The 27,466-nt window shown below is 43.7% G+C and overlaps 1 protein-coding gene across 1 annotated transcript in view; it reads right to left on the bottom strand.

Moving 5' to 3' along the window:
- Nucleotides 1-151: 151 nt before the first annotated feature.
- The window catches only part of LOC124167683 (basic salivary proline-rich protein 2), a 38,212-nt gene continuing 10,897 nt past the window's right edge, over nucleotides 152-27,466 (bottom strand). The window contains exon 2 of the mRNA XM_046545667.1: nucleotides 152-5,007. Within this exon, the coding sequence (XP_046401623.1) occupies nucleotides 2,986-4,995 (2,010 nt within the window). The 5' untranslated portion in view covers nucleotides 4,996-5,007 and the 3' untranslated portion in view covers nucleotides 152-2,985. The remainder of the gene's footprint in view (nucleotides 5,008-27,466) is intronic.

Raw genomic sequence — 27,466 nt, 5'->3', positions numbered from 1 at the left:
GTTTAAGTCCCAAAAGGGATTACCAAATGATCCTCGTTGGAAGAAAATTCCACCTTTCTTATTATTTAAGTTGCTGACCTAACAGGAAAGCCATTGAGTTTTTTGGCTGTCTCGGAGTTTCATTTTTAAGGGATAAAAAAAACACATTGCGCAGTTTGGAAACCATTATTTTATTGCTCATTGCTTTGTTCCTGTTTCTGTACAAGGGTTTCTGTACAGTATGCATCTATTCATTTGCTGAAATTGAATAAATACACTTGCATATCCTGATATAAACCATTAATAAAGCACTGTATCTTAAACGTTAGTTGCTTCTCTCCCATGTCCAATAAAATATCTTTGGCTTTGAAAATATACAAACCTTTTGTACATTAATGCCATTAGTTCAGCAGGAGAAAAATCATTTTATTCAACGACAATCTTTTTGCACATGGTTTGGGGTTTTAAATGGAGTGATTATTTCACATTTGAGTTACCAGCAATGCAAGAGTGATACTGAATGTTTGTCATTTATTGAACAGGTCCCATTATGATACCATGAATGGATTAAATGTGGAATCAATATATAAACACAAATACTTGAGATAAGTCTCTGTACCTGAAGAGGATCTCAATCTTGTAAAATTAATCCAGTGATGCTTCCTGTGAGAGCTTCAAAAAGAAATGTCCGTAATGCCAAGAGTTGAAACAGGAATTGGATAACGTTGGTTTTTCTTATTAATTTTCCCTTTCCTCTGGTCATATTATCCTTAAAAGGCGAACAAAGTCCTTCCATACTTTAAAAACATGTGATATTTCATTATCAAATTTAATTAAACTTCATAGAGTAGCTAATTTTTACTAAATTTTTTGTTTATAATGAATTGGTAAATTCAACTAATATGCAGCCATACGAGTTACTAGTGTAAATGCACCCTTGATTTAAAGTTCATTATTTTCAGCTTGATGAATTACCTTCGGCGGAGAAATATTTTCTCTATTTTGGACCTCTGTTGCTTTTGTATGTAAAAAGTACTTATGGACAATTGAACAGACGTTTCAAGTTAGCATTATGTACAAATTTTCTCTTTAAATTTGTAAAGTTTTCATGATGAATATTAAAGCCACTTAATAACATAATGAGAGTAATCATTAAATTTTTTAGTGTAACAGAATTGAGACAATATCACAGAACAATCATTTTTGCTTGTCCATCTGCTATTTTGCCGAGTAGCTTGTATTATAATATGTTATTACTGTGATTGCACCAATATTTCATGTTGGAAAAAACATTCACTGGATGACAAAAATAGTAGAAAATTGCTTCATCCAGTCAAAAAACTGGTCTCTCATTGTCATGAGCTCCCCATCAAGTGTTAAAATTTATGCATGAATAACAATTACAATGAACAACTTCTCACCATAGCCAAATGTTAAATTCTAGGATGAATGACTCTGCAAAAAGCACAATTTTGAAAGGTGTGATATAACATTCATAATGGTATCCTGTGCTACACAAAATTATACTACTAACTTTTATAGTGACATTTTCGCAATATCCTAAATACCATCAGAATGTGACAGCCAGGAGAGCCTTGAGATTGGAATGGATAGTTTTTTTTAAGCTTCATTATTCTGAAATCTTTTGCAGAAACTCTTCAGTGGATGATAGATTTTTTGGACTAGCGTTTTATCACTTACTCAAAATATCTGTTTTCTCTGGTCAAAATATATTAGCTTGATTTTTTCCTTTTGCCTTTACCTGATAACATCTGAATTCTGAAGCATTTCAAACCACCCATTCTTGCTTTGGCTGCCAAACCATGTGTTAAGATTTCTCTTCATATATGTATTAAGAATTCACTGTACATATCAGTTTGCCTGAAAGGCTGCATTTCACAGTATTAGTCCCGAGGCTGAATGAAAGATCATTTGTAATAAAATTCTGTAGGGTTCTAAAGTGATTAAATTTCATTATTTGATAATTCTCAAACAACTGTATTGCTAATCCTCAATTTCTTCCTGGATTTTGCCAAAACATTAATCAAAAATCAATGCATCACTTTTTTGCCAGGTGATTATTATTGCCGCAAAGTTTAGATATTGAAGTTTGATGGCCAAGTTTTGTGGTTATGATTGCTAAGCACCCCTGTGACTATACTGTGAAATGTCAATTATCCAATATGTTATGTACAAATGGACAAAGCTGCCATTTAAATGGATACAGCAGTCAAAAGCATTTCTTTTGACCTAACATGCAATCTCTGGTAACAGCTATGAGCACTGATTTTCTATATTTGCACCATACATGGGGCACATTTCTGAATATTCAAAAAGAGCCACATATTTTGTACACCAGTTCTTATTATTTCCTTCAAAAAATATACATATTTCTCACTAAATTCTAATTCAAATGTACAGAAAATCAAGAAAAATCTCAATCATTTGATGTCAAATTATGAACAGAATTGAGAAATGGCAACAACAGCACATAAACATATAATGGCAATTGATAATAAAGTGGTCGAATTATCTTCAGAGAAGACAAGTGGGTGAAAATTCTGTCGTTGTTGAGAACACTTGATGAAATTATTGAGCATTTTTTGTCATTACCAGCATTCTATGTCATCCATATCTTAATTTAAGTTACTACCATTGAGGTAAAATGTTCATACAATCACAGTATCTCATTGGATGACATATGCTCCTTGCTCCATGCCTTCAGAGTAAGGAGAGTATGTTATTCCAAAGCCAATATTTGGATTTCCATCTCTAACAGACGACAGTTAAATAATCAATAAAACAATAAACAAATAGACCTTATACATGATGCTTTTGTGCATGTACATATTTCTCTCCCATATAATATATATATTTTTATATATATATAGACAAAAATTGTGGTCAGAAGGGACACACTAATCATCAAACTGAAGAACGTTCTGATTATGCCCCTTCTTCCACTCACAACCTGAGGTGAACTCGATGACCACTGTTGCATTCCTGCTACGTCCCAACCAGGACATGCATTAGGTTATCTATGTCCTCACCAGGGGGACGGAGCCCAATTCCCGGGCCCATGGCCCAACCACTACCACGGTCACTCATGGGCGACATAGAGGATGAAGAGGACGTCGAGGCACCACACGAGGAGGAAGAAGATGAGTCCGTCCGACACGATGGGTGTGAAGAAAAGTCATCAACACCCAAGGGGGCTAGTTTCCACCCCGGGAGGAAGTCTTCAAACTCATTCCCTAAGTCTACATCACCAAGTAAGAGGGACGAAGATGACACAGGGGTGTGTTCAGAACACGAGGACAGGGCACTAGAAGACGAGTGGGCAGGGGACGTGAAGGGAGAGGAACACTGGGGCGTGGCGGCTGCCGGGGATGGTGGGGACGGGTAAAGCTCCCCAAGAGAATTGTTGTTCAAGGGATCCAAGTCTGACTGACTGGATAAGCTCAGGACGGAGCCCCAGTTGATACCCCCGACGTCGGCTGGTGTGGCCTCGATGCCACTGCCTGGATGGGTGGGACTGGGAAAAGGGGTAGCCCTCGGCGCTGTCGCAGAGAGCTCCCGGAGGTTCTGTTCATATGGAGGAGGGACCACGTGGGGGAGAGGTCCCGTCTCCGGGACGCCACACCTGTAAGGGACTTGGTAGCTGCCGCCAATGGAGTCGGAGAAGCCACCCACTTGGTGACCATGGGGCAGGGGAGGGTGACTCGGGTAGCCATGCCCATGGATTGGGGGGCCCTCATCCTCGTCATCCTCTTCCTCATCATCGTCCTCATCACACTGGGAGCCAGGGTGCGGCGAGGGCGGTGGCGGGGGGTGGAGGGGCGAACGCCCCGCATTGTGGGGTGGAGGAGGGCCGCCACAGACGTGCGGGTTGCCCGCCCCGCCGTGACCACCGCCGAAGAACACTCCCTCCCGTTCCATCTCCCTCTCGATGCACCTCAGCGTGTTGCAGATGAGAACCGACCTGTGCAGGCTGGGGTCCGGGAACTGTCTATACCTCCCCAGTTTGCACATGGAGATGTTGAGCACTGCCAGTCTCTGCCTGCGGTAGCAACAACACCCGCCGTTGATGGGACTCCGACCGGACGTGGCCCGATCGCAACACCCGTTGGGCGGGTGCCCAACTTCGGACGGTTCCTGAACACCCATGCAAGCACCACCACTAGGGTTGCCGCCGGCCGGGCCGCCTCCACCGCCCAGCACTCTCCTGACGGGCGGCCCGGACGGGGGCGTGGACCCGGGGCAGGGGGCAGAGCTCCCGAGTTCGAGATAGGACTTTCCGTTTTCGTCGCACCTTATAGTCTGGTTGGGGGGCGGGCTGGGCGGAGGATGGGCGGGTCCGGGAGAGTAGTAGCCCTCCTCGGGGCTCCCAGGGTGCCAGTAGTTGGGCGGGCTTACCCTCTGGGGGGGCGCGAACTGGGGGTGCGGCTGCTGGACGCGAGAGCAGTAGGGCGAAGGGGGCGGACACCGGGGGTCGGCGGGGTCGCCGCCGTAGTAGGGCGTCGCCTGCGGCGGCCTCAAGTCCGTAGGGTGGTGGTGCAGGTGGGGATGGTGCAGGTGGGGGCCGGTGGGAGGGTTGAAGAGGTGGGCGGAAGGGGTGTAGCACTGCGCGGAGCCGCCCATCTCGTCCCCGTAGCGGAGGCACTGCGGGGCCAAGGGGTTGGGCGGCAGGAGGTAGCTCCTGCCGGACGGGAGGTACTGGTCGCCCCGCTCCTTGTCGCACTCCTCCTCCTCGTCGTCCTCCTCCTCTTCCTCCTCTTCTTCCTCCTCCTCTTCCTCCTCCTCCTCTTCGTCCTCCTCCTCGTCCACCGGCGGCGGCGGCGGGTGTTGGCCTTCCCGCCGCCTCCACTCGGGAGAGCCTTCTTCGACCCTCAGCCTCGCGCCTCCCTCCTCCTCGCTCACCTCCTCCTCCCTCCGGCCCTGCTTTGGTGAAACCAGGGGCTGGTCCGCCCCTTCCTCCCGTTTTCTTTTCGTAGCAGTCGTTTGCAGACCCATCATGACAGTCAGAACCTGCAATGACAAAAAATATTTCTATCATTAATACAGGTGGCCATAGTCCAAGGATCTCATCCCTCCGGAAAGACTCGGATTGGGTTCCAAGAGTGTGTACCATTAAATTTTTCACAATAATGGACAGTAATGGACAGAATTATAAATTACCGAAATGTGATGAAGAATATGATCGGATCAATTCTGAGGTAGGACAAATTTCATGCTTTAAAATCAATCAGATATCTGGTTTTACACGACTATTACTTTCTCTTAGTGATCATGGCCTTATTTCTCAATCATATGATGTTTATACACTGCACTAATAATAGGTTGATAAGCTATAAATATCAAAACATCAGCTTACATAAAATATAGAACAATTTGTTCAGAAAGAGAACAGAAAATTACCATAGCAACTTTTGTGAGTAGACTATTTTGAAAAAAATACCACGGATATTTCAACACTGTTTTATATGAAAAAGGAAATTCGGACAATTTATTCATAGAATTGTCGGTCTCTTTCAACCCTAACAGGGACCAATCACAATTCAATAGGGGTTAAAAGATTAAAATATCACCAGCGATGACTATTCTCGCCAGGGGCGGATCCAGGATTTTTTTCTGGGGGGGGGCACGAGCAAGGCCGTATCCAGGATTTTGTTCTGGGTGGGGCACAAGGATACCTCGTAATACAAAACGAACACAATGATAATGGGACCGTATTAAAAATATTGCATATTTTTGAGGGTCTGGGGGGGGCACGTGCCCCCGTGCCCCCCCCCCCCCCCCTGGATCCGCCTATGAACCCGCCATACCGAATGCGGGAATAGCACCCCAACACATGACTATCCCTAACATCAGCATGATTTCTCCGAGTAAGAGAAAAGTTGGAAATACTTTTCTCTTTCCCGGGATAAAGTGACGCGAGCATTCATGGAAAAAAGCCTGTTGCTCGAGGAATCGAGACGAGATCGCCACATGTGGAGGGAGGGTGAAGGAATAGATCTGAGTCATCTTCAACTCCGGCGAATGCATGGTTGGAAAATGCGTGCGTCACAATCTCGTCTAAAATCAGCTGGCGAACCTACAACGACTATTCTGCGCCCAAAGTTCGTCCATTTTAGGATTCAACCAAGTACTACTCACGAAACTCACACTTGTCAGTAAAAATATTTGATCGGACATCTCCTCAACATATTTCTAATCGGAGAGCAAGCTGTCCATTTCCAACTACCTCCTCCCAAGGGCGTACCCAGGATCAAAACTGGGGGGGGGGGGGGGCAAGCCATTGTTGTTCAAGTTTAAGGTACGATGTAAGCATGGAAAAGGAGAATGAAATCCACATTTTAAGGAAACTATAACAGCTCTTCATTAGTTTTTTAAATTAATTGCTTGAAAAAATATTATTTTCCTTAAAAGCATTAACGATTTTTGCTTCTAGGGGGTTCAGCTACTCCCTCCTGCCCCTCGCTGGGTACGCCCATCTCCTCCTTTTGTTCCCCTCCTTTGATGCTTGCTTGATTTTTGTAAAGGTGTCCGGAGCTGAACATATTTTTCGAGAAAATTCATGTTAAATATCTCACTAGACGAGTACTTATATCTCATATGTTGTCATCTATTTTATCTCCTCTTTTTCACCTGCCATTCGTTCCGACTAGAATAAATCGTAAATGTAAGTGATAAAAATGGAAATTACTGGATCAGAGAAATGCCCTCTTAAGAGAATTTGGAAAGCCTAAAACTTCCGGAGCGTGTTTCTTCCTCACCGAAACATCTTTGGGGCACTAGCGTCCAAAAGATAGTGTTATTGTCTGTTCGCTGGCCTGCGTGGGCTCGAAGGGAAAGCAGCGTACGTTTCAGAGTAAATGGGTCAGTGGGACGGTAGTGATTGCGTGACTTAGTCGGTCGCCGCACCAGAGACTTCACGGACCTTTGCCACTCGGGAAGGAGGCTGCGTCTTATAAAACTGCTCCTCGAAAGCATCTCCGGGCTGAGATGATGTACTCCGTCCTCTCACAAACCGTTCTAAGAATTTAGGGTGGAGTATTTCACATCGCCGACCTATCATTCCGATTCGGGCAAAAATGTCTCACTGGATTCATTGGAGCGTTTTCACCACTGCGACTGCCTCACAGTAATACTTGAAACCATTACCACAATTTTAAAACTCAATCCTTCGCGAATGGAGGGATTTAGTATTAAAACAAAACTACGGATTCAAATACATAACGAATATAAAGTGTTAAACTTTCGCTCCGATTCCATCTGTCTCTAAAATTCTTTGTTCTTAATTTACATCAAGAGGCTAAAATGAAAATCAAGAGGCTCTTAGTATTTTTGGACTAACACCACGCAAGTTTCACATTTTATAGGATTTATAGAAAAAAAGATGGACCTAGTCAGCCTTAAATCTTTCCCACTTTCTACAACGTCCTCATAATTTATTTTATTTCTTTAATTAACATCTCATTCATGGTTCGCCGAATCGACTGAATTACCTTCACTAATAAACTGGCCCGTCAGGAATACAACGAAAAAATCGAGTGTGAATCGACCGTATGCGACCACGACGCGTCGCCGGCCTGCTCCATAAATGAGAGGAGCCCGCGCGCTGGATATCGAGCTATTTGTTGACGTCCCCGATAGAAACTGTGTCCGACGACGTGACGTCTACCTCACGCAACAATAGCCACGGCGACACGGGTATGCATTCACAGAGACGGTACAATACCCCACCCCCTCCCCCATTACGAACGTTCTCACTCACCCCACCGCCTCAACTCATTGAGAAGACTCTACGACTCAAAAACATGCGATGAGGTTACTCATATGAGTTCAGGTCATCATTTACTTGAGGAAAAAAAAACACCTTCCCTAGCAGACCTCCCAACACACGTAGATGCCCATAGGGGGAGAGATAGGGTGTAGAGTGGGGTTTGATTTCCCCTCGATCCCTCACCCCCTCGCAAACACCTTGGAGCAGACGAATCACCGCCAAGGACGGAGCCGGATCGAGAGGGAACCGTCAAATGGGACTGGGGGGTGGGTTGTGGCTATCGCCTCATTCTCTCCATCAACCCAACCGCCCGCCCTCGCATATATATCGGCGCCGGGTTGAATGACTAGCACGCGAGACCCCGTGCCAGTAAATCGATTCGTATCGTCCTACCCCCGCCTCCCTTCCCTCGCGAACGGTCGCGTTCCGCGCAGTCAATTTTTTTTCCTCTCCTCCTCCTCCGCACGCCCATCTGTACCACCTTCCCTCTCTCCCCACGAGTGTGACAGCACCCTTAAGCGCATCTGTTTGCTTCGTGACGGGGGATCAAGCTAGCGGAGAGAGAAGTGTGCGTGGTCTCGTCTGGTGCCCACCCCCACGAGGATGCGATGCGTCCGCGCGTGATTTCAAAGTCGTCGGACTTGGGGTGGTGATGATGTTGGGGGAGGGAGGAAGGGGGGGAGGGAGGGAGGTCGAGTAATTTAAAGCTCTCAAGAGAGAGAAAGGAAGTTGTACTCGTGGCTTAACGGGACGTGGCGATTTTCATTTGTCATCCACATGCTTCTCCTACCTTCCCCTCTTTCCGTTGATACTCCATTCCGGCTTGCCCACGTGACTTTCTCAAGTCCTCCGTTTTTTCTCCCCCTCAAATTTTCCCAAGGTGAGAAAGACGCGATTTTGTCACACGTTATCACTCCAACTTTTTTCGTTCTACATGCAGTACCAATATTTGTTTCCTTTGGTGCAGGGTAACTTTTATGTCTGTGGTAACTGAAAAAGTATTCGGATTGAGACTGGAAAGTAATGGTAAGAAATACAAGAAAACTATGGATCCTGTCGTATTTCTGGATGAATTTAATAATCAGCGCGTCAATAACAAATCCTTTAGCCCGCATGCACGTGTTTTTAATCACACCTTCTATTATGAGTGGCAAGTCAATTCGAGAAACGATACAGAAATTGATTCATCTCCCCTCATCTGATACCCAACGAAAGGTGAAAATAATGTAGCAAACAAAATATTAGTAAACAAATAGTCAATGGTGTCTTGATTATCGTCATCATTTTAGGTCTATCTTTCTGGGATTCCTATATTGCCTTGAAGTGCAACGCATTCCATTGACGCCACATCCGCCCTCAACCGGTCTTAGCAAGGTTGTGAAGACATTCCGCGAGTTTTGGCAAACGTCTCGAAGAATACAAAGATATCCTCAACGGAAGCTGAAAGAACCAGTTATTCAAATTCAACGTTCTCCAGACTAAGATTATTTCCGCTGAAAAAAAATGCCACTCGCTCTCGTTTTCGGCCCTGAAGCTGTTTACGGAATCGCGGCGACTACCGCTTCAAGCGGCCTTACAACAGCGGTGCGTGGGAAACATGAGTCTGACCGAGACCAGACAGTGCGAGCAAACATGAGCTCCCGCAAGGAACGAGACAGCTATGACTAGAGATGAGTCCAACTACGGACACAATTTTTATGATAGTATGGACGACCATCAGTGGCGCAGCGAGGGGGGGGGGGTTTGGGGGTTAAACCCCCCTCCCCCCAGAGCTCAGAGAAATGCTGAAGTTTAATCTATTTTACCTAATTGGATTGATATTACTAATAGAATAGTGTAAGGATTAATAAAATATCCCTCAGAAAGCCGTAAAACTCACCATTTTGAACCGTTAATTTTAAAATTCCGCAATTTATTAATCTCGCACCTACCGCTTATCCTGGTGGGTATTCCATACCCCCACACACCCCGGTATTGGTTGCTCCTAAGCCCCACCCAGCCTTAATTCCTGGCTGCGCCCCTGGACGACATGAGATTAACATCGTCACGTTACAAATCAAAATTAGTTAGAACTTCATCTGTTTCCGCCCTTTCACAAACTGGCGAGCAACTAAAGGCATTTCCACGAGAAGTGAGGAAAAATATTTATACTTCGTTCATAAATCGGAAATAGACACATTACGTAAACACTCCTGGCACATTTTTCATGTGCATTCCTATTCCAGTAAATGAATTCTGAAATCACCATTAACGGGGCGACGAAGCCCATGAATATCTGGTAAAATGGGTATTATTAGGGGCAATACTGATAGAGAAGGAGAAGAATATTTTCCACGAACACACTCTTCTTTCCTCACGTATCCATACTTATTTCCTTTGAGGTGTAGTCCATCCCGATCCTACTCATCTCAAATCGCATCGCCGATCTGCTAATGATTGGCAAGTGAATTCGATACTATACGACACATTCGATACTATACGACAAATTCGATACTATACGACAAATTCGATACTACACGATACAATCGTCGGCGGGCGCTTATCTCCAGCGGGTAGTTAGTACAAATACAAAGGTTCCGATCGACCTGAGACGACGGAGGATTGTCCATGGGTAGAGATTCCACGAGAGCGAATACTTTTCGAAAGCGCATGGTCCCGACCGCGGGTGGGGTTCATCGTCGGGACAGGACGCCCATCGCCCCGAGCCCCAGATGTAAAAATGGAACGGTAAAAGCTACTGAGGTCCAGAGGCGAAGAAGTTCCGCGTCCACTATGTGGTTCGCTCCGTCACCCCTCTCCTAAAACGTCTTGCTTGAGGGGAGGTAACCCATCTCTCCCCTTCCAACCCCCTCCCCGCCCCCCTGAATTCCGCCACCCCCTCCCCTTGCCATTGCGACGGGGAGACCCACCTCGTATTTACAACGCGCTCCGCGACCAAGGACGGTGCATACCCCCAGGTCGTTCCTTCTCGGGGACAACAGTCTTCTCCCCCCTTCTTCTCCCGCACGTGGCTGCCTCCCCTCTTTTTTCTCTTCCCCTCACCTCGCTCATCCTTACTATCCCGCCGGGTCCTTTGTTTGTGTTTTTTCTCATCCGAGGCATTGTTTGAGTGAGGGCCGACCGGAACGGTCGTCAAAATAACCCGTGCGTGAAGCCAAGGCGACTAGCCGTCCGCCGTCTGGCGGTTTGCGGACTGATTTCGTTTTGCATGGGACTGACTTCGCTCCTGGCACCGTCCGTCGCATTTGTGATCCTCACCTGTGTCTGCATGCGATAGTCAACACAGGGAAATAGGCCACTACACGATAAGTCCCAACTACTTGGATGTGGCAATAATGGTGACTCGCTCAACGGCGAATTCTGCTCGAGTATAAACAATTAAAATCTATCCCCCAACTGCTTTATAATAGCAACATCTCTCAATCCATTCCACGAAGTTATGTACAGACGAGCTAAATATTAAGGGATTAATCAATGTTCAGCCGAATATTTACTTTAAGTATCATAAGGTTCTTTATAGCAATTTAAATTGACGGAGACGGTAGTTTCGAAATACTGAGGAAATGTAACCAAAAGTTTCACGAAATAGTTTCCCGTTTCCGATAATTCACATGAGGAGTAGAGAATTCTATCAGGAGATGTATCTCCGCCAGAATGGTAGGATTGCTATAAATTGGTTAAACATCGATTTTTTGTACTATAAATATACCAAAAGCCCATATCTTTAGAGGCACAAAGTTAATAAATTGAGGTAATATGTACGGGTATATTTTAATTGCCAGTGAACATTCCATCCATTTATTACCCTTCGTCCTCTAAATAGTACGGTCTTGGGAAATGATTTGCATACTACAAATGATGCTGTTTTAGAACGCTCCCTTTTCACTGCCGGATAGCAGGTTCTCTCCCCCAATCGACTCAATAGTCACCGAACTCTAACCGAACGATTAATCCAAAAGCCAACTCCAGTAACAACAGATACTTCCTCATTATTTCGTGACGTGTGGTGAGCCAACCGTGCCAACAACATCATACCGTCGCAGATTCATAATTTCCGCCTTCTCCAATGACGTCGGCTGGGTAACTTACGCAAACAAAATTAAAAAAATTCTCGAAACTGTTTATTCCTTGCTGGCGAGGGAGGGGTCGGAGGGGGGATGGTTTCGCCAACTCTTCCTCGTTTACGTCCTCACGTCGCATATCTGTGGAACTCTACCATTCCTTGAACTCCGGGAATCCTTGAAACAGCAGAGTGCCCTGTAGTCATTTCAGCGGTAGTAAACGCAGAGAGAGATTTGAGATTGATGCCTACTAATGAAGATATAGTTCCTCAACAGGAGCAGGCCATGGTTAGTCATAAGAAAAAATAAACAAGTTCCGAGATATTCTTCATATAAATTGGACACTAATTTGAATCTAATATTTTTAAGTAAATCCCGAAAAATTAGAAACGGAATGTTCGAGAGCCACTTAACTAAATTATAATTATCGAAAATATTTGACAGCCGATTAAATTCATGCGTAGAAAGTTATCCTGGTTGTAATAACCATCACAAATACCTCAAGTTAACTACTACAGATTTGCATTTCATTTTAGACTATGCTACATATAAATATTAAAATTTTACTCACAAACACAAGCACGAAAGCACTGAGTTTATGCAAACATGAAAGCGAACAAACGATATTAAAAATCATGTCAGAGTTTGAAGTCTATTGGAAACTCGATAAAACATAATTCTAGACTCATTTACATTGCCTGAGGCATGAATCGCTCGGCCTCGGAGTTGAGCCAGTAGAAAAAAAGCTAGAGATAATTTCAAGCCGATGCGAATAAAATTCGTTGTGTTTTAACAGAGCTAAGATGTGCCACTCGAAAACCAGTTTATTTTTTGAGGCATGCAACGATGAGGGGAGGATATCTTTGCGGAAGGTCATGGGTGAAGGATTATTGTTGCCTAAGTGGCTCAAAGAAATCAATCCTTAATGAGAGTGACTTCCAATGTTCTTATCCACCGCGTTAATTGAGGTAAAAAGGAGGTAAACCAACTTCCGCTCTTTTCTGCATTACGTGAATTTCGAAAGCCTCTTCCACATTAAATAATGCATACTTAGTTCATTTCTATTCATTACACTACACTACCAACTAAAAATTGACTTTTTGCGTGTGGGGCATGACAACTGACCTTATACACTTAAGTACTCCGCCTATATTGCGATTAAGAATAGTAAGAATAAAGTTTGGATGCAGTAGCTTTTCTAACGTCGAGAAATATTTGAAACATAGTCCAAATATTCTACCAATGCTATTTTACGAAACATTTAGTTGTATTATAGATCAAAACGGAAGAATAGTAGACCCCCAATCCTGATATATTTCCAAACGGTGGAGCCAAATTCCCTTCTATAAAAGACACACATACTTTATGGCGATGGATTCATTTTACTCTCATGTACGGCAGTCTTTAAGTTAAGTTGATCGAACTCTTCAATTTCTTGACGATTTTAGACAGTAGACATGCGCGGACCAGCTTTTGGATTCCCTGTTAACTCTAATGGGTACTTCATAAGTTATTGCTATAAGCCTAACATGCTCACTGTTCTAAAAGGGCCTTGACATCATTGAAAACTGTAGCAAAAAGCATGTTCCCTTAACGCATCACGCAGAAATAAGATATAAACGAAACTTTTCGCTCGTTTTAGATGTAATCGATTATAATACTACATGACTGAATTATTGCTTAATTATGTTACCTTTTGTACAACCTGTTGGACCCAGAAAAACGGTGGATGACTGTATTGAGGTATTATTTAAATATACCTTTTTTCTAAGCAAAAAAAAAAGAAAATGTTGTCATGCTGGGCAGGTGGCCAGGGAGGATACTGTAAGGGCTTAAAACACCCCCCAAAATATGTTCAGCTTTCCCAAAAATATAGGGTGACTGATAGCATACAAAAGGCGGTTAGCGCATGTCCATTAAAAAAAAACATTCTTCGTTTATTAATGCGGATTTCTAGAGTTTTTCGTAACTCCCCCATTACAAAAGTCTATTTAACCATCAGCAAAAAATTAATTTCTGATTTGTGCCCGTTTTTCGCCTTACGCCATCTCGATTCGACCGCCCAAAAGAACCAAATCGACCTCGACGACCAAGTTCGGCAGCGCGCCCGAGAGATGGCGCGAGGATCCCGGAGAATTCCGAAAGCTCTCCCGCAGGCACCGGAGTGGGTCGACCGGCGAGAGGCAGCGCGACTGCCGGCGATAAGAGGAGCGCACATGCGGCGGACGGAGGACTGCCGAGAAAGAGAATACCTCCCCCTCCCACTTCCTTTCCCAATCCTCCTCCTCCTCCCCCCCCACACCCTCAATATCCCCCCTCCCACCGCGTTGCCCTCGCAACATCCTTCGCCGCCTCCGCAGGTGTGCAGTCGGCAGCGCGCCTGTCGCAATCCTCCTCACCCATTGGTCGGCGAAGTTCTCCATTTTCCCCTCACATTCCCTCCTCCTCCTCCTCATTTCCCTTCCCAAAGGTCTGCCCTGACGGACGCAAGAGACGGGGGAGTTTTGAGGGGGTGGCCGAGGAGAATATTATTTCCCCTATCTCGGGGCCCTCATTTTTTTTCTTCCAACCAGCCGACACGCGGAAATCCTTCGTCCTTCCTTCAGCGACACACCCGAGCTGGCTCTCTCCATGTACTCAAGAAGAAGAGCTTCTTCCTCCACGATCAACCACGACTACTAATGCGGGGAACCAAATCTAAATATATGGGCAAAAGTTGCGTCAGTGCTAGTTTGCGAAAAACCTTATAGGAAACAAAAAAAACTCCAAATCGCAGGAAAATAATAAAAGCAACATTCAGCTCCTCCTAATTCAATTTGGGAACACTGCATCAGAGACGAAACAATCACTCATTACGTCTTACAGCAGACGAAAAGCATTCTGCGCGACAGATATTAACTCTCAGTTCACCACTATTTTTAGTCCAATATTTAATTTAAAGGCACAATTTTGGCATAAAGCCCTAATAATTCCAAGTCAGCGGACATTTATCGTACGTAAAGAATTCCTTAATGTACTAGAATTAAGATTTTGGACTAAAACATAAAAGGAGGTGCTGGAAGGGGTAGTCAATGGACAGTCCCACTATCAGCCAACTAGGATGAGATGGATACGACTTATTGTGAATTGTTCCGGATTTTATTCGGAAAAATCCGGAAAGGCATCCTCCCCCCACAGATATTAAATTGATGATAATAACAAATATTATCACCAGGCTTAATATTTGCGGGGAATTCCAATATCAAAATAACTGAAAAGGATTATAATTGCAGCAAATTCCTTACCTTCGCTGCCACTTTTTAAATCGCCTTTCATAACTCATTCGCGGATTTAATAAATGGAATGATTCGCCTCCAATACTTCAGCGAAAGCTAAATGCAGGCCTTTTTGGTTTATTATGTTATAGACTGGCTTTTACATAAGATGAGTTTTATTTACGTCCCTACTTGCGGCGTTTCTTATTCTTTAGCCATGCGTCACTGAACAAGAAGAAAGCTCGCCTTGAAAATTTTTATCGCGCTGTCCGGACGCTGGGTAGTATCTCAGGATGTGGATACGTGGACAGCCTGCTGTCGAAGTTAACCGCCCACAATCACAAACCTTTTCCCCTGTCGAGTTTCCAATACACGCGCCGGATCTGCGTTATTACGACTTCCCTCCACTATCTTGACGAGAGATAGCCTATGATTTACACAAACGGTACTCAATACAAATATTTCTTCCGTATTTCCAATAACTGAAATCGAAGAGAAAATTAATTTCTAGATTCTTCAAAACTTACTGACGTATCGTTAATTCTGACGAACGGCAGTTTCGATGAGAGAGGGCCAACAGTCTTAGCCGTGACTGACACCAGATAGGCATTGACTGCGTTCTACCCAGACTATAGTTAGAATGCTCTGCGCAAAGCGGTATTCCACGAGGTCACCGGCTTTCTCATTTTACTACGAAGTCAACCTGATAGCCACTCACACATGCCGCTGAACTGGGCGCCTAATCCATTTCATTCTGTCGTCAGATTTTAATTACGCTTTCCATACGGTTACCATAAAATTTGTTCTCTTTTTTTCCAACCTAAGTACATCCAATGGTAAATCAGAAGTTCTTTCGCAATCACCAGTCCATTATGACATTATTGATACGTGAAACAATTGAATTTCATGCTTATAAATGCGTGTTCTAATGATAACATTATGGGAAGTAACAAAAGCCACAATAAGTGATTTTAGAAGTGTAATGAGATACTTTAATTGGCAACTGAAGTACGGAATTCGAACTTCCTTCTACCATGCAAAAAGTCCACGTGTGAACGTATTTGGCTGCATTTTGTAGAAATATCGCACGGGAATGACAATATTTATATCGATTAATAAAATAATATTTTATTATTTTGAAATGGAAGTTTTAAATGTTTAAATTCCACTGAAATTGTTTATGTATCCCTACTGTAAGTCACAGGCAGAAAGAAGTTGGTTAACTGAGGAAACACAGCTGACAATAGGATTTCTTGGCGCGCACTGATAAACTCCAACCGGCTTGTGAGAACATATAATTCACACGGAGGATTTTGGAAATAGATTCAAGTAAAGTTGTCAGTTTTTCTGGGGAGAGAATGTTCATTTGGACTTATCGGAAGTATACCTCGGTGCTCTCATCCATTAACCAAAAAATAAATATTGGAGAACGTAAAAATTCGAAAGATAATATGTTGACTTCGAAGCAACGAAAACGCTGGCTAATAAGAGTAGCAAAATCCCGTGCTTCGCTCGGTGTCTAACTCCAAGGATAGGGTCCACGGCCCTCCGGGGCAAGTTGCGTGGCAGCCAAGGGGAGGGAATAGAACGGATAACAAGTTGGAGGCGCTGCAGTCGTTCGGACGAATGGCAGAAAGCGAAGATATGCGGGGATCCTTCAAGCGGGAGATTTGATCGAAGTTCACTCTACGACATCGCGTGGCGGTTACGATCTTCATGCGCAGCAATTGCGCAATGCCAAGTCACCACGACCTTGAATGTCGACGTTAGCTAGTCAAAACTAGGAATACGTCTAAGCAGGAGGAAATATTCCTACAATTCACGTCCACTGCTTTTATATAGTAAAACATAATGTATTGTATTGATATTTAATCGAAGGACAAGTGAACTAAATTAATATAAAGTGCACAAATAATATATTCAATAATTCCCACTTCTATATAAAATTCACGTAATCGAATTCAGCTCCCCGTACAGCGTCCTATACTACATTAATTGGTAGCATAATTGAACTATCTTCGTCTAATATTCACCATTAATAAATTCTACCAATTCCGTCAGGTGCGACGAAAATATAGTTCTTACCCCTAGTGTTGAAACATTCTTCGAAAAGAATTCATTCCCTACGATATATTTACTCGTGGATTAACTGTGGATTGCGCAATACTCCGATGTGGAGTGACTTCACAGCTCAAGTATGTCTTAAAACATAGGAATGGAAACAACTTTCCACATAGAAGAAAATGCATTGGGACGATCGCTTAGAATTTCGGCCAAACGAATAGCTGCGGACTGAAAGGTGCTCAATGATACGAGCTCAAGGTAGGGCAGCGTATCTGAGACACCACGGCGCGCTCCACCGAGATAACGGTTCCCGCCTGCAGTTCGCAACATTGCCCCACACGAGTCCCAAAACGAGTCGCCAAACACCATCGATTCCTTAATCCATTTCACTCATCCTACATCTATCCTATAATATTCCTTGTTTTTGACAGACCAACCCATCAGTAAAACCCACCATACGTCACTGATTTTTGATGCCCCAAGTACCATGACGAATGAAGTTCTGTGCCAAAGACTCGTGTACGTATGAAGTTTATTTATTTCTTACTCAAAAGTATGACAGAACTGGGATGGATTATGCGGTCTACATTTATTACGCACCATTTCATTATAAAAAGGATTGTGGAGGAAATAGGTTTGAGCTTCTTAAGAAGCTCCGCTCGCGTCGGTACTTCAGAAAAAGCCGTCTTGCTAGCGATAAGAAACCGAGCGCCCGGAGGGATATCTTATCGGCAAAAAGATATTCCCTTTGTAACGCCATTCCTCCGACACGCAGATATTCACTCAAAGAAAAATATGAGGTCAACAAATACTCGGTTTAGGTCGAAACTCCTTGTATTTTAAATTCTGGAGCATCTTTTTCTTCAGAATTAGTTACTTATCACATTTCTGATCCATTTTTCAATAAAAAATTCTCATTCAAGGAAGGAAATTTTAAAATCGTCAATTTATACAAACATCAGATGACTATTCCGTATTCGGAGTCCACCTGGCGATTAGAATTGGAGAAGAGATAATTAAATCCGGAACCAATGAACCCTTAGTCTCAAGAATAGATCTAGCTATAACGCTTTCAGTGTGTTACTCTTCCACTGTCCCACACATGCATCCCTTTCTATGGACACCAATTGCAACTCAACTCAGTGGCGCAGCGAGGGGAGGTTTTGGGGATTAAAACCCCCCCAGAGCTCAGAGAAATTTTTAAGTTTAATCCATTTTACTTAATTGGTTAAATGTTACTAATAGAACAGTGTAAGTATTAATTAAATATTACTCTGAAAGCTGTAAAACTCACCATTTTGAACCGTTCATCTTAAAATTCCGCAATTTATTAATATCTCGCACCTACCGATTATCCTGGTGGGTATTCCAAACCCCCACACACCCCGGTATTAGTTGCACCTAAAACCCTCCCCCCCCAATCTTAATTCCTAGCTGCGCCCCCGTCTCAACTGTATTGGTTATCAGCGTTTTCAGCGGATTTAAAGCAATGCCGTAATTCACCCCGGAGCTTCGTTTTCAACATTACTCTGCCTCTACCGATTTATTTGTAGGCTTTATTTCTTCGAGGACTCTATTCCGCTACATGAGGCACGATCTAAGGGAGTCGCTTCATTAACCTACTTATTATTTTCCAAGGATTATTCGCACCTCGGCAACACTGGCATCGTAGCGAAGGAGACTTAACCGCGACCGCTCACCCACCCACTTTTCCGTCTCCGAGATATCGCTCGCTCCACACGAGCGGGAAGATTGTCTAAAGTCAAAGATCATCTCCCTACTCCGAGAAGCGCGACGCGCAATACGTACTCGCATTCTCAGTGCATTTTCCTTGATCGACGAATATGCAGTGGAGAGAAAAGAGCGATCTCTCGCAGAAGAAATTATTGACGGATATATTATTCGTTTCAATTTCGATGAAGGGAGGATCGTCACACAATTCAAATCAGTGCTTAATTTTTATAAAAGTAATTTCCTATTGGTGTACAAATAATTAAGCGTTTCTCGCTCTATTTATCCCTGAACGCCACGCTAAAATAAACCTCTCGCTTTGATAGAAAATTGGAAGAAAGAGGACAAACGAGATGTTTTATATGCTTGATAACAGATGTTTTGTTAAATTTCATTTTTAATAATAACCATTACACTCATAAATGGTCTAATTGTTTTTTAAACCGCACATTTTTCTCATGCGTATTCCGTGGCATACACTTTAGGAATAGTGATAAGTGCGATATCTTTCGATAAGCCTTTCATTTATAGTGGGAAATTATGCAGTTAATCATTCCGTGAGTTAAATTAATTTTCTGAAGTCATACATATTTAAACTGAAATTTACGGAATCATCGATCATCAAAGCTATAGAGAATAAATAGCGTTGCATTTGCTCCAAGTATGCTCGGCACCGCTTGCTAGTTGTGGCTAAAACCAGCATCGATATTTAGAATCGAAATCCGCGTATGCCCCTCTCTCTCTCGCATTCCGGCGGCAGGAGAGTATTCAAGAGGTGAGCAACCAAGAGAATCGAAGGCCTCGGCAGAAGTCGAAGGAAATAGGTGTGTTGAAAAGAGCGGGGAGTGAGAGCGGCCCTCACGGTGGTGGAGAAGCAGCTTTCCCACCGGTCCCACAGAGAGAGAGGAAGGAGAGGGTGAGGGGCCAACTCCGAGAGGGAGCGTATGTTCTGGGGGAGGAGGAAGAGGGTTGACTGGATGATACCCGCACTGCCTCTCGCTACGACGATCGGCCGCAGTGGAACGGTCTTTGCCGGCTGGCTGGCGGATCCACGACACGGCACCACCGCCCCCTCCCCCCCATTCCCCCCCGAAGGCCTTTCGGGGACGACCGCCTTCAGACTCTCGCGGACTAACGACCACCTCCTACCCGCCAGGCAGGCGGCGGCGACGGCCGCAGCCGCCCTCTCGCCTTCCCATGCCAGCTCCGGCCATTCTTTCCCCACACTCCTTCCCCGAACCTGTTTCCTGCGGCGTTGCCACACGTGCCGCATCCGTCTGCGAAGGCCTTTCTCTCGCAGCTCGGCCTTCCTCGATGGAAAGTAGGAGCCATAGCGGGGTCGACTGCCTGCCACCCCGTCAGCCCCCTTCTCTCTCTACACCGATGGCCAAACACACAAAAGGGCCTTTTACTGCATATCTCTTCTGGCAAAAGTAAAAAGGTGGATGCCGCGGCTCCATTCCTAATGACATTCGTTATTGTGTAAGGCTACTATCGAGTTTTCGTATCTTGTTTGTATGCCCAGGGGGAGGGAGACAAGTGAGGACAATAAACGAGATTATTCTCGTGCAAATTTTCACCCATTTTTAACCTGTTGCCGTTGGAGCCACTCATGAGCTTTCCTGCTTCAATTGTTGTTGTGGAGGTGGGTTTTGCAGGCTTTTATTGCACCTCAGTATACGAAAGAGGATTGGAGCTATTTTCGCGTGCGCCTTTGGAGGTCAATGATGACTAACAACCGGATTGAATGGTTTGAACTACCTTAGTTATTGTTCCCAATATTTCGGCCGATTCTTGGATTCTCCAGTGCTAATAAATAAAGTTTCCTTTATAGCCGCTGTCTTCTCCGTGCTATTATTTTACAATGCCACTCGCGATTCGAAGGATCGAGGCGCGCAATACTGCATTGTCATTTTGTTTCACTGACGATATCTTGAGTTTACCGAGTATTTCTCCATCAAGTGAACGTCTTCAAAAATATTGAAAGGATATCACAGTTAAATTTAAAATCACGAATATTTTTGCAAAACTCGTGTTACTATCACATTAAATATGCTCAATTCCTAAAATGTCAGTGCTACAAAGTAGTGGGGTAACAAAGCTGTGGAAACAGGAAAATTGATATTACTTTCCATGACCAAAAATACAAACGACTTTTTCGCATAAGAGATTCAATTTAAAAACTATATCAAAGAGCGTGCACGTTTCCATATTGGATAAGATTTATTTGGAGATTAATTAAGCTAGGTTCATTACGAGTTAGGTATTCGATTGATGTAATATTACTAACGAAAGATAGCTAAATAATCGTAAAATAATACCTCTTACTGATCAACGTTAAATTTACCCTTCCATATGCAACAATAAAATGACAAGCTGAATGCGACAAGTAAACTTACATGAAAACGCACTTTATCACAGCAAGAAGTAGTTACCGGATTTCATTAAGAGCGGACAAGTTATTCTGGGGAAAATATTTCATTTGTAAATAAAGTATAAAAAACCACTTGAGGCAGTACAAATACGGCCGTTGAAGTCTCCAAGTTTCAAAGGCTATCTCCATCAGATGTAGGCAGGTTTGCAATGTATTTAGAAGTATTCTTGGACAATAATACAGGTAGGCATTCAGCATCTCAACGCATAACGATATCGATTAGACAGCCGTAAGAAATGCCATGGAGGCCATGCGGTAGATTATTCATTAGCCTCGGAGCCTCATAGAGGTTGATATTAAAGAAAATTTGTCCAATAGTGACAACTTCGCCCGCCTCTCTACCCTTCTCCCTTCAAAACTCGCAATACGGGAGTTTGAAATCCCACAGGCTCGAGCGGTAATGCAACCTTAGGTTTTCGAAAGCGCCGCGCCTTCCAACGTAGCTTCTCACGAAAAGCCAACCCCTTTGTACGCTCTCCATTGGCGTACGCTTGGCATCGCTGTGCGTTCCGTGCTGATACCCACGCTCGCTCGGAAACGGAGTTGACGGGGGAGGGGTAGTCTGAAGCGTTCGGAAGGGAAGAGAACTCTGGGCTAACCCAGGCGGGTTCTTCTACCTCTATGCCGCTTATTCAGGCGTTGATGTCTCCCGTGCTACAGGCTGGTTTTTCCTCATGCTGAATGCCGTGGAGTACTGCTGAAAGAGGGCCGGTTATTACGAACTCAGTGCTCCTCTTATGAAATACCGACCTCCTGCCCCAGCCCATTGAGTCATGGCAGAGCGCACTGAAGTGCAATCATTCATGCGTCATCCCTGGGGTCATGATTTGGTCGTTACATAGAACTAGATCTAGCGTAATGAAATGGAATGCGAGCTTTGAAAATTTTTCTGCATATTACTGATTTCCAATTCAACAAATTATATTTTAATGAATTTTTTAATGAGTTAAATGAACCTGCATGGTTTTAGATTTCACATTTAAGGTTATGGTGTTTCAAATTGGGTATGATTTTTTTAACCAATGCACAATTTAATGAAGAATGATTTAAAAAATATCAACACCAGAATTTTACATGAAAACGATTCCTATGTTTCTATACTGCTTATACTTCAATTTGAAGCAAAACGCCTTTTCGTTCCATTTATTGTGTACAACAAGTTCAGCAGCTTGCAGCATAATTTTTCTTGCATTACACTTTAGACCTCACCACAGTTGATGCAGTAGACATGATACTGCAAGGCAACATGGATAGTTTACTAACTTCTCGAATTTATGCGATAAAAATCCCAGTGTTCACACACGTCAATTGAGCCATGAAAATTTGAACCATGAGTAGCAATAATCTCCAAAACTGCAGTCGTTTCAACAAAGGCGGGAGACAATGGAAAGCAGTAGTAAGTAAGCCACTTCGACATTCGCAAGGAATGTACAGAAAAGAGGAGGACAAAATTTTTTAAATAAAACAGAAAAATTGGTTTTATATGCATGAATCGTGTAAGTGAGAAGATAATTATTTTTATGAGGATAATACCAACGCAACGAAGACATATTCATATCTATATTCATCACTGCTATTCATTGATTTTCACGGTTAATATGCAGATGAATAGCTGTAAAACTGCCGAAATTCAAAATCGGCACGTCTAATTCAGAAGTGAATAATCAAACTGTACCTATGAGAATATGCGATGGAAATAATTCTTATTTATAACAGAAAAAGAATATACGCTCGTAGACCTTAGAGCCTGATCCTGTTTTCACCTACGCTTCAAAAATCTGTCTCCCTTTCCACTGAACTTCCGCGCGGCCCGAAGGGAAGACACCAGATGTCAGAGTAGAATGACAGACCAATCCCGATTTCCGTTGCCAACGCCAGCGAATGGACCTATTCGAGTTGAATGAAATGGACAGGGAATGGTGGCAAAGGGATAACCCCAGGGCTATAGGAAGGGTGCGGGAGTACACAAGGGTCAACAGGTTATCCATGAAACATTTCCATTGTGCACGGCAAAGTAATGAATTAATACGTTTATTCAAGGCCCTAATTCTTTGTTTCTGGTAATTTAAAAAGGAGAAATAGAACGCGAAGAGCAGTGAAAGTGACAATGATACAAAAGGCATACCTTTCGGATCATATGAGAGTAAGAAAGAATAAAATCTCTTACGAAAGTCTCCTTCCTTGATATCTATTTCTATTATTAGATTCAAGATTTTACCGATTAGCCAGTGGAGTGGCGGTGAGTGATGTCTTCGCTCCGAAACCTTCATGACATCAAATACTCATTGTGTAGTGTAAGAAATATAATGAAGTACTGCGAGAATAAATTAACCCTGCAAGGATCACATACTTCCCTAGGAATGAATTGGGTTAAGTATTGGTTAATTTTGTAAGTGATACGGAAGAATAACGATGACCACACTACAATTGAGTGCGTGACTGAATATAAATCGTATCTTTCTTAAAACATTATCGAGCGATGGGGACTTTTTCATGAGAATCTGAATATTAAGGAATTAAGTACACGCCTACTAATATGGCGTAAGGATTAGTGCGTCGATGTGGAAGTACTGGCAAATTACCGTTGAAGTCCATAATTATATGTTCGCCGCTGAATCCAAAGAATGTATTCAAAACTTTCCAGCCAACAATAGCAAGGTTCTCGGTGCCACAGGGTACATTTCGGTTTTCGGTCTAAATTTGGATACTTCACCATTGCGTATTTTTACCCCGGCTTAACCAAGCAAGAGAGTCGCTGCTGACGAACCTCTCTCCCCAATTCAGCCGTTGGACTGACGTGCGGGGAATTCTTCCTCCTCCGAAACTTTCGGGAGAGCTAAGAATTCCACTGTCTCGTCTCCTCTCCCGGCTTCCCTTCCTCCCAGAGCATATTCCCTTCCTCAACCTCCCACCCATATCTTCGCCGCTCGAGAAGAAGGCTTTCCCCGGCTTCGTCGCCCGCTGGCCTCGGGAACGAAAACCCGAGTGCCTACCGTGCCCACTTCACCTCCTCCCCCAATACGTCGCCGCACCCAGTCGACTTTCCTCTCTCCCGGCTTCGAATAGCGTGGCGAGCAGGCGCCTATGGGTAGGCGGACAGTGAGCGGACTCAGAAAACTCAGCCCTCGACACGGCGAGGAGCACGGAGGTTGAGTAGGGAATCGGATGAGTTATTTTCACAGCGTCCGTGCCTCAACCATCAGCCGCCAGCGTTCAAAAACCGATGCATATTTTGACCACAAATGCAAAATCAAGTTCAAGAAGCAAATAACGGACATTTTGAAAAAAAATACTTTTTGCATTTAGAGGAATAAAGGAGTGGAAGAACCTACATGAAGATATTTTAAAGATCTTTCAAGCATATCCTAAAGTTTCAAAGAGCAATTGTTCATTGATTCTTGATTGATGTCATTGTGATTTATTAGGAGTTGGAAATTGGGTTATTTGGTTCAAATTTCATTCGTAACCTATATGATATTATAATTAATACATTTTTATATACTATGGAAGTATTTTCTACCTCTTTACTTTGTTGTTAGATAGATGGACGTTTCATTCATTTATTTAAATCCCATGGTGCACCAGGCAATAGCCTACTCGTAGCAATACGTCATAAATAATTAATAAAATTTCAAGTCTTATTTATGCTCTATCGGGTTTCCGTCGCCACGAGTGCTGTTCAGCGAATCCTCACGAATGGATGAGTCTTACATTTTCCGCAGATTGATCTCGCTTTCGAAGAGTCACACTTGATCATATTTCTAGCCAGGAGATACAAAAGCAGGCGATAATATTGGGTACTTACATTGATTGAATATTTACAGATTGAATATTTACAATAATGTAACTCTGAGAACGCTTGTTGTAATATGTGGTGCTACGTTTAGTATTCAGAACGGAGTCATGTGTTGAAAAAAGGCCGTGATAACCTTTAATCCTTGAAACATGTAAGCAATATCAATGAGGCATAGCTTGAAATTAATAAATTGTAAGTCCAGCGGAATGAAGAGTTGACGTTTACACAATGGTTACAACCAATCTGTTTTGAACATTTCATCAATAACATCGATAATATCGAGACGAAAATTATATTTTCAAGGCACATGACGACAAATAGCTTATAAATCTCTGAAAAGTAATAGAAAGGTATTCGGCCCACGAATACGCTTTGTCGAAATACGATAGAAATATTACTGTAAGCCATGTAACGGAATGGCGCTACGTAACTTAACTGCTTATTCAAGTGATTGCCACGTAATATGCATAACTTTTATTAAGAACGGTTCGTCGTAAGAGGAACTCAGTGACTCAGGAATGCTGACTGATTGTGAGAATGGAAAAAATATGTTTCAGCGGTCCTACACTCATCGTAACTCTTTTTATAATTCCAACCGAGTTCCCTTCCTCCCCTCTAAGAGCACGGAAAAAAATTTTTCGCCCAGACTCTGGTGGTCCACGGGTTGACGAGAGACGCAGCCTCCGAAGGGGAAAAGGAAAAAGGGCTCGGGAGCATAGGGGAGGAAGGTGATGCGTCTCTCCGAGGGGTGGCTGTGGAAAAGGGGAAAATGAACCGTCGGGGGTTGTGCGAGGGTATACAAGTCGACCCGCAGGGAGGGTTCTACCCCTGCACGAGGGGTGACAATTTTTGCCGTGAGTCGATGGCATCGCACGTGGGGAGGGTACGGCTCAAACGCACAGGGTTGCTCTCAGACCCCCTCGGTCGCCTCTGCTCTCCCCGACACACTCCGCGGCATCTGACGGCGAAGAGCATTCACGTACAGTCGCTTTCCCCTCCCAAATGCAGTCAGTCGCTCACTGCTACTCTCCGTACCCGCCCCCCTCTACCTCACACCCCAAAATCAAGCCAAACCCCGCCTCCTCCTCCACGGCGCTATTTATCGACTGTTGTCATGTACACATCATCCTCTCAAGAGTTTAGTCACCATCTCGCGTCTCCTGGACGTCGCGATCCACGCCGGCCGGACGCCCACGTGGTCTTGTTTATCACTTACGACGACTCCCTCAGCCTCCCATAGACAATTTAAGGCAGGCGGAGATATTGGAAGGGAGGATCACGCAATACGGGTCCCACATGCGTACCTCACTTCCTGCCCGGACCTCACCACTTAACGAAAGAAGTCTCCGGCGGTGATGGGGGCTATATACTATAGTCACGCACCAAAAAAGAATCATCTCTGCCGAGGGCTCAAAGGAATGCATTGTTCATTTAAAATCCACGATATGTCCAAACTGTAGTTTCATTATACCTGAAACTATTTCATAGTTAAATAAAATAAAAATATTCTTCCATACAGAAACTGCTCACATTGCTGTCGTTAAACGTCGAAGTGTCCCTTCGACACATAATTAAGAACGACTTCACGATAATTTTGTACCTTGACAGGGTAGAAATTCACACCGATTGGAAATATTCCATGTTTTCGAATTTTTTGCTTCATAAATAAAGGCCATCAGTGTAGTAGAATTTACATAATTCTCAATAGATGAATGTGTTTGTGCATACCTACATAACACGTACTGAAATTACAGCAAACAAAGTAATATTTTTTCTATCCACCTCAACCTGATTTTATTTTAAAAATCTATATCGTCGATCACAGATTGGATGAGAAAACCAGTCTGTGAGGCGAAAGACGCGCCTCCACGACTCTTCGTCTCTCAACGACTCGCCTAGTGGTTCCCTGTGTTGCCACCCTACTCAGCGCTGCGCTCGTGCCGTCCGCTATTTCGATCGTCAGCGCAATACACAATAAGTGACGACGCGGGCTACTCAAAAACATACAACGCGTTCAATTCTGTTCTGGTCCACGACAGAGGATAGTTATCGCGCACGTCCGAGGTACAAACATTTGCATTACCGTTAAGGAAATTCTTCAGTGCTTCTGTACGTAAAATAGTAGAAACATCGCTTATTCCACCTGTACAAGCCGAGTCAGTTGGAAATTCTGGGTAAATTCATGTCTGGGTATTTGATCTCTGGGTAAATTATTAGGTAAATACACGTTGAACACAGTAATATCTTGACCCTGCATACCTCAACAGCTTTGCTAATCGTCAATTTCCCGTTCGTTTTAGATGTCAGCACTAGAGGGCAGCACAGGTTTAAACCATCGTCGTGCGAATGCACGATAGTTCC

Source organism: Ischnura elegans, chromosome 11, assembly GCF_921293095.1.
Source record: "Ischnura elegans chromosome 11, ioIscEleg1.1, whole genome shotgun sequence".
Lineage (NCBI taxonomy): Eukaryota > Metazoa > Arthropoda > Insecta > Odonata > Coenagrionidae > Ischnura > Ischnura elegans.
Note: the sequence above shows the minus strand (reverse complement) of the source record. Positions and strands in the feature narration are given on the sequence as shown.